Source organism: Eriocheir sinensis, chromosome 32 (genome assembly GCF_024679095.1).
Source record: "Eriocheir sinensis breed Jianghai 21 chromosome 32, ASM2467909v1, whole genome shotgun sequence".
NCBI lineage: Eukaryota > Metazoa > Arthropoda > Malacostraca > Decapoda > Varunidae > Eriocheir > Eriocheir sinensis.
This window is the reverse complement of record NC_066540.1, coordinates 9,197,667-9,206,504: the sequence shown is the minus strand read 5'-3', so window position 1 is coordinate 9,206,504 and position 8,838 is coordinate 9,197,667. Positions and strand designations below refer to the sequence as shown.

The following is an 8,838-nucleotide window of genomic DNA, read 5'->3' as shown; positions in this document are numbered from 1 at the left end:
TGAGAGGGCGACGGCTCCCCTCTGCGCCTGATGATCCCCCCCTATACCTTACCCCTCCTCCGACCCCTCCACCTTTCCCCCTGCCTAACCTGCTTGCTGTCCCGTCATCCGTAGCGTGTCGGGAGGGGGGGGGAGTATCTCGCTTCTTGCAGCTACGTTCATTCATATGGAACTCGCGCACTCACTCCTCCATGAACGCCCGTCATGGTTAAACACAAGTTCAACCTCATCAAGAAGTTTCCGAAAAGAGCCATATAATCAAAGCTAAACTTTTCTTATGACTGTTGTCACGTATGAAACCCTCATGTTTATTATTGCAAAAAAAGAGTTTATGGCGTTGCATTGACAGGCGTATTTTTTTCGTGCCACTGACCGTTTAAAGTCGCCTTCTGGAAAATAATCTCAGCGGCAGAGCGAGTTGGCAGTTTCGGGTAAGACGGCCTAGACGTGGGCAGGCAGGTATAAGACAGGCAAGAGGAGGAGCACCGGCACCGCAGCCACACCGCCAAGAGACCACCACACACAGGTTACATCGCAGCGCTGTCAGAGGTGAGTTTCAGGTAGTTCCAGAAGTCTATACGTAATACTTTTTCCTTGTTACGTGAATGGTTTACTAATCAGACTTGTATATGGTGATTAATAGGAAGAGAACTATGAAATTAAAAAGTAGACGAGGTGATGCTCCCAATTTGTTAGTTAGAGATGGTATGTAGTAGTAGTAGTAGTAGTAGTAGTAGTAGTAGTAGTAGTGGTGGTGGTGGTAGTAGTAGTAGTAGTAGTAGTAGTAGTAGTAGTAGTAGTAGTAGTAGTAGTAGTAGTAAAAGTAGTAATAGTATCAATAGTAGTAGTAGTAGTAGTAAAAGTAGTAATAGTAGCAAAAGTAGTAGTAGTAGTAGTAGTAGTAGTAGTAGTAATAGTAGTAGTGGTAATGGTAGTAGCAGTTGTAATAGTAGTAGAAGTAATGGTAGTAGTAGTAAAAGTAGTAGTAGTAGTAGTAGTAGTAGTAGTAGTAGTAGTAGTAGTAGTAGTAGTAGAAGTAATGGTAGTAGTAGTAGTAGTAGTAGTAGTAGAAGTAATGGTAGTAGTAGTAGTAGTAGTAGTAGTAGAATAAAAAGATACGGCAACAGCATGCTAAATTTGGAAGGCCGACAATGAGGAAATAGTCAGTGTCCCATATAATTATCCGGTGATGGTAGAGAGGGGTGATTCCTGTGCTATCCAAACAGTTGAAAAGGAGCAGAAGCAGCAGGCAACAGTTAGAAGCCAGAGTATGGCCATCCCGCGTGTTAGTATGGGCAAGGAGCGCGGGCGAGGACAGGGGGAGACGATAGTGTGTGAGGCGACTACTCATGACTCAACCAAGGTCTCTTAAAACCTCCTGGCAACGGTGGGGCGACAGTTATATCTAGCAGATATTAATTATCTGCGTTCCTTATCAGAGTTGCTTTCATTGTCAAGTTTGTCTGTGCCACTTGCCTCTTCACACATGAAAATCACGTGTAAAGAGATTTGATATGTAACAAAATATGAATTTTGGAAACAAATTCATAATAATATTTACTCTGGGGAGGCGGTGGCTGGGTGGATAGCATGACGGCTCCTCGTCCAAGACGACGCAGGTTCGCCCCTCGCCCGGTGCCACAAGGTGGGATTTTTCAGTCACCGCCGAGTGGCCTAAGACTATCCATATGCTGTCCAAAAGACCACCTATCAACCCGGACTCGAGATTCTAGGATCAATGATGAGCTTCGGGAGGCAGCATGAGCCAATGCAAGATGGCCACTATAAAAACTTGCCTGCGCCACAATGGGATGGGGCCGACCATCAGGCCCTACCATCAAAGCCTACCTGTGTCATAGGCGCAAACGTAAAAAAAAAAAATAACAATAATAATAATAATAATAATAATAATAATAATAATAATAATAATAATAATAATGAATAACAATAAAAAATTAAACGATATTGATTTGATAAATTCACCTCCCCCTCCCTACATAACCATGCACAGGCAAGCGCCCGCGCGCCTGTGTGCGAGCACACACACACACACACACATCACGAGAAGGTCAAGACGTTAGGCCTTAGAAGCTGAATACGTGGTGTTTTCACCACACATCGCGAGATCTGAAGCGGTATGGGCCATGACAATGCCCACATAACAATGAAGGGTCTCCTCAGGTAAAGAGGCCTAACGGGCGGGAGGACAGGCCTGTGGTATGGATTCTCAGGGCAGAGGGAAGAGGGAAGGATGGCCTCGCTGTCAAAAAAAAAATCAAAGCAGCCAGAGAATCAGGTGGAGAGATAAGATTAAAACCTCTGTCTAAGCATAAAGAATTATGCATCACACAGGAAGTTGTGGAAAATGTTAAGAAAGGAATTTGTCCTGCAGTTAATGGACAATGTCTGACAATGATGGAGGTGATGATGGTGATGCTGTAAAACTTGTAGTTAATGTTTCGTGAAGATGAAACATGGCGTATCAGGTTATAACCAGTTCCATCCATGGAGGCATATGACCCTGAGGCAATAACTGGTAATCAAACTTTTCGTGTGCAACGCAGGTGGGAATTATGCATTACCCGCACAACCTTTTCGTGGCTGTGTGTGACTCTTCCCATCCAGTATTTATTAATTTGGTGGCTGAAAGCAGTGAGTCAGTGCTGAGTTGCAACCCATTGACGAGCCCTGATCTACATACTTATCTGCATCTTCCCCAAGGATTGGCCAGTTCATTTAACATACAACGCAGATAAAATTAGACGGTTAGAAAAGGAAAGGACGTCGTGCATAAAGTTGAGGCCTGTCCTGGCTATTGTCCAATACGTGTCCATCTCCGATCATCTTGGCTGTCTTTCACCATCAAAATTCTGCCGTAAAATATAAAGCCTACTATAAAATGAATATAAAATATAGCAAAATATAAAATGTGCCTATATTATCTCGCCCAACATACTTCTTTCATTTTTCCTGGAAGATTAATCATGCTGAAAAGAACATACTGAATATTTCCATAAACTAGAATGTGCTAGTTATTATAAATGTCGAACGGATTATTCCAACGTGGTCACGGGGTCCAACTGCGTGAAGGAGGCGGAAATGTAACACCTCTCCTTGGCGTCTCTAAAAGTGCTGTGAGGCAAAGCATTATATTATTTCATCCATACGATTAAAATAAATTTGTATGAAAATATAGCATAGAAAAAACAATTGGTCACCTTGCATGATACCTTAAAAACAAACCCATTCTCTTGCACACCTAGGAGCCACAATTTCTGCTCGCCGTCTGTTAATATGATGTGAAGGGAAGTGAAATCAGGCTTCTAGTGATAAGTGACCATTCTAGTGATTTAACTTTGCACATGCATCGACTGTGTCTGTTCCGTCTTTTGGTGAAAATATATCTAGAATAAATGTCGGTACTTGGTAACCCAGAAAGTCCTACAAACGCCAAGCCCCGCCCAAAAAGACGAGATATGATCGCATACATACAGACATACGATATGATATTTATTCAGTCTGCCTGTACCTGCGATCACATCTCCAGAGGACTTTTTGTCTGGTAATGTTATACAGACGGCGACACTCACCCCTTTACTTTTGCATGTGTATAAATTGTCTTACCTAAATAATCACACTTTCCAAGTTCTTAAAAAAATATTGATTTGTGTCTAGTGATTTACCAGGTTATATCTTACAATATACACCCCCGTCCCACTTTTTTAGCGTCAGTGTTCCACGATCAAGAACAATCATGGTGACGGCCAAGGTCTGGCAGCTGCTGCGGCGGCCCACAGGGGAGCCCACCCGAGAGGACTTCACCTGTGTGGAGGAGACTCTGCCGCCCTGTGCGGATGGAGGTGAGTATCCTTACTTAAACACAGTGCAGTGGTGACCAGGGGTGAGTAATCACAGGTTCTAATTACAACTCTTCCTCGAGGCTGGGCGTTCTGTACCGTCTCCGCCAGTTCTTCTCCCACGCACAGTTGCTATCCATATACAGGGGCCTTGTCCGCCCTCGTATGGAGTATGCATCTCATGTGTGGGGGGGTTCCACTCACACAGCTCTTCTGGACAGAGTGGAGGCTAAGGCTCTTCGTCTCATCAGCTCTCCTCCTCATACTGATAGTCTTCTACCTCTTAAATTCCGCCGCAATGTTGCCTCTCTTTCTATTTTCTATCGATATTTCCACGCTGACTGCTCTTCTGAACTTGCTAACTGCATGCCTCCCCCCCTCCCGCGGCCCCGCTGCACACGACTTTCTACTCATGCTCATCCCTATACTGTCCAAACCCCTTATGCAAGAGTTAACCAGCATCTTCACTCTTTCATCCCTCACGCTGGTAAACTCTGGAACAATCTTCCTTCATCTGTATTTCCTCCTGCCTACGACTTGAACTCTTTCAAGAGGAGGGTATCAGGACATCTCTCCTCCCGTATTTGACCTTGCTTTTGGACACCTCCTTTGTTTCTTTTTTAGGAGCAGCGAGTAGCAGGCTTTTTTTATTATTGTTTTCTTTTTTGTGTGTGCCCTTTAGCTGCCTTCTTTGTTGTAAAAAAAAAAAAAAAAAATCTACGGAGCACAGTTATTTATGGCAATCCCATTTTCGTACTACTACCTCTAACAAGGATGGGTATATGTGACCTAATCTCAAGTTCCAAACACAGACACGTACGAAATTGAGCACTTGTATGCCTGTTCGCGATGATGCCATATAGAGTACTGATTAATTTTATGAGTGACTGGATGAATGACTGAATTACTTAAGACTACATAAATTCTACTATGGTGACGCAACAAGTCATAAAGTACAGCAAATAAATCTACTACAGTAAATCAAATGTGATATAGAGCTCGTAAGGAAATTTCATGCGCCCTATGGTAGTAGAGCAGTTCTCCAATTTATTTCTGCTGCGGCAGCTTTACTTTGAAAATAACTCTCACGACCCATTTGCAAACTTCCTGACAGCACATATAGATGTGTGCCTCCGCCTTCTGGACTTTAGCAACATTTGTGAAGTGGCAATGCATCAGTTCTATTGTGCGAGCCGTATTTTGAAATCCCTGCATCCTACTATCAAGACTTAGTAATGGTCTACATGCATTATGCGACACAATTAAGGGTAGCTCATTTTCCTCTAAGTCTTTTGACAACACTGCACACAGGGTGTGCCTTCCGAATCAGATATGTATGCCTATTGGATATGACAACTTAGTGAGTGGTGAACAGTGGCAGGGCCTTGACAGTTGCCAAGTTCTGGGTCGCGACCTAAACTCTGAAGAACCCGTTGTATAGTGTTTCGAAACAAGTCCTCTCCAACGACACTCATTTCTTCCCATTTATCCTCACTTTCAGCAACCACTTTGCTGCTAATGATAAGTCGGTTTATCTGTCTGTATTCGGCAGACGTATTGGTGGTGGCGGAGAGCCTGAGCGTGGACCCCTACATGCGGTATTTACTGCGGACCATCCCCCTCAATACCACCGTGGTGGGGGAGCAACTGGCCAGGTGAGTCAGTATGCATGTGTTGGGGAGGGGGGGAGTATGTACGTGTGGGACTGTATTAACGACCACCCTAATAATAACTACAATCAGTTGAAGACCAATGAAAGTGAACGAAACGTGGAAAATTCAATAATCTCTAACAATCCTTACACACTAAAAGTGCTCATTTCCGTCTTATTGGCCCTTGAGCCTGTGACGGATAAGAACACATTTCCCCGGGACACACGGCAAGACCAACATCCGGGTCACCAGTTTATCTTCACCAGGTTTCCTCAAGTGCCCACTTACCGACCAGCCCAAAAGGAAAAATGAACAGCTGGGTGGGTGCGCACCAACTGCCCAGGCCGGGATTAGAACTCAGGCCCGTGGATTCCTAGATAAGCGTGCCAACCAAACACCACGGAGATAATTACATGGGTGCCTAAAAATGCTTAGGAGGCTTCCCTTGACACACACACACACACACACACACACACAAGGTCTTAGCAGTACCCCAAGATCGGCTAATGAACTTGCTCTCACCGGGAGCTTCTGGACCCTGACCGGGAGGGTACTTACTAGCGATCAAGAGGCCAGTACGTGGTCATGCCGTGGACACACACACACACACACAACCCTCATAACTCATTGGAGTCTGCCCTGTCAGGCTCCGGCCTAGCAGGCTAAGGTTCGAGCCCCGCTCAGGCAGAAATGTTTCCGCTGAAAAATGGTTGCCATCCCCCCTTGAGCACGGATGGGGGGGGGGGGGGGGCCTATAATCCGACACATATATGAAGTCAGTTTGGGTGAGGCCCCGAACCTCTTTTCACAGCGCTGCTGCATCACCCCCGATACATCTCTCTGTCCCTCATATGTCATCTACGTACTATTTGAAATTGTGTAACAATTACTTTGTATACATTAAGTAAGATTTGGCAGCGCTATAGCCAGGGAACTCCCCGAGCGGGCCATGCCTAAATTGAATTTATAGCTGAGTGGAACTATAGTAGTACCCAGAGATCGACTATAATGAGCTTATTCCAACCGGGAAGGTATTTTGCTGGTGATGTCGAGTCCAGCTCGTGAGCAGGCTGTAGAGTGACTTAATATCAGTTCTCCATGTGTTCATAACAGATATTTGCTTGATATCAGGGACCAAGCTGTGGGAATGCAACAGTGGTACAGTCATGCATCAGTAAAACATCCACAACTGTGAGTCAAGGAGGCGGAAATAAGCACCGTTGCAACGCGCAGCAATATCGCATCCTCCCCACTTTACTTACGAGTATTACTTTATTAGGCAGACATTGTAGGCTAGTCTCTGGTTTACTAATTTTTCCCATCCCAGCCAGTCCTCCATATTGTAATTCGGTATTATTCTAGTGTTTGCCCATACTCACCCCTCACAACCAAAATTGGCTAGGGGGCCATTGAGACTGCGAGGAATGCGGTGGTAAACATGAAATGCGTCGCAAATGCATAGTTTTTGATTTATAGGGGGTTGAAAAATTATTTGTCAAGTGTTGAGCCACAGTAATGTATTAGATAACATTAAGCTACTTTTTTTTGGGGGGAGGAACTTATTGCTACATTAAAACTAATTTAATTCACTGTAGCATAAGAGCCACAAATTCTATGACAAAAGCAATGACTAAATAATATAAATATATATATATATATATATATATATATATATATATATATATATATATATATATATATATATATATATATATATATATATATACATACATGCATATATATACATATATATATATATATATATATATATATATATATATATATATATATATATATATATATATATATATATATATATATATATATATATATATATATATAGTGTGTGTGTGTGTGTGTGTGTGTGTGTGTGTGTGTGTGTGTTTGCATTACTGCTTGTTTAGCCGAGGCCGGGAGTTAACAAGTATCTTCAGTCTTTTATCCCTTCTGCTAGTAAACTCTGGAACAGCCTTCTTTTGTATTTCCTCCTGCCTGCGACTTAACTCTTTCAAGAGGAGAATATCAAGTCACCTCTCCACCCGAAAGTAACCTCTCTTCTGGCCTCTCATTCTATTTTCTTATGTTGGAACGTTTCACGTTTAAAGGTATCCCACAACTTTCCAAGGTCCTCCAAAGTACCAAGCACTTCAAGTTGATCTGAGACTGAGACCTGGATCTCAAAATGGAACCCCAGAGGGTTTCATCTTGAGAATTTCTGGGACCTGATGCATATCCTCAGTTTTGCAACAACAAGTCTGTGCTCAGTCTCAAAGAACTCAGCACTCCGGAAAACCCTACAGTTCTGGGGGACCTTCCATTGAGTACTAACAACGATGTGATCAATCTCCTTGCCACACCCTCTGGCAAGGATCGCATCTCTGAAACCAGGAACCAGCAATCCTCAGCCTTCTGGACTTTGCAAAGTTCAAAGGCAATGAATAGTTTAAGTAGTATAGTGTAGTTCAGAACGATGGTGGGTCTCGCTAGGAAGTCTTCGGTGGATTGGCTTCGCCCACGATGTTGTGGACTCGTTCAGCACTAGTTTAATAAAGAGATTTTCTATTCTATTTTTATATTACTCTCTCGGCCCCACACATCCTCTGCGTGTATCGAAACACACGAGAAATTAATCACAACAAGGAGCGGGTATTCCCCGGCTGCCTGGGTTTGATCCCGCGACCAGCGCGACGGGAGAGCCACTCCTTACCGAGTCGGCCAAAGAGGTACCCCATTCGCTGAATGGGTTATAGGAGGCTCGCTCATCAGGCCGTCGCCGCACTACACGGCTTTCCACCCTATGTAGATTAATTTATGTGTGGGGGGTCCCGTGGTAGAGTCTCGGCCTTGCGCTTCGGCAGGGTGCCTAGCGTATGGGTTCGAGACCTATCCTGTGCCATGGGGGTGGAAAGGTGGGCTCTTTCCGACACCCTCAGCCCCGTTGTTGGGCCTCCTCCTTGAAAGAATTGGGTATCTTTCTACCAGCCGTCTGGGGGATTGCGCGGCATGCTCCGCCTTCCTCCAATGGGGTATATCCCCAACGGAAAAAGAAAAAATTGTGTGTTGAGACCTAGGAAAACTCTGGGAAGATAAACTGTGAGTAGCAGGAATATCACACTGGCCCTGTCATTATTATCATTACCCACCACAGACTCAAGGACAAGTGAGGCGGACAAACACAGAGGCCGCACGCAGCTTTGAGGCATGCCCACAACTCGACCTGGAGACAAGGTAATCCTGAAAACATGATTTTTCTCAAGAAAAACAACTGTGGCCGCTGCACAGCTCATGGTACGCGCCGAGAAATCACGTGACCGTTTATGTTTTCACGC

The 8,838-nt window shown here is 44.2% G+C and overlaps 1 protein-coding gene across 1 annotated transcript in view; it reads left to right on the top strand.

Annotated features, from left to right (window-relative positions):
• Nucleotides 1–384: 384 nt before the first annotated feature.
• LOC127006116 (prostaglandin reductase 1-like) overlaps nucleotides 385–8,838 on the top strand; it is a 33,160-nt gene continuing 24,706 nt past the window's right edge. The window contains exons 1-3 of the mRNA XM_050875628.1: nucleotides 385–549; nucleotides 3,727–3,860; nucleotides 5,410–5,512. Of these exons, the coding sequence (XP_050731585.1) occupies nucleotides 3,755–3,860; nucleotides 5,410–5,512 (209 nt within the window). The 5' untranslated portion in view covers nucleotides 385–549; nucleotides 3,727–3,754. The remainder of the gene's footprint in view (nucleotides 550–3,726; nucleotides 3,861–5,409; nucleotides 5,513–8,838) is intronic.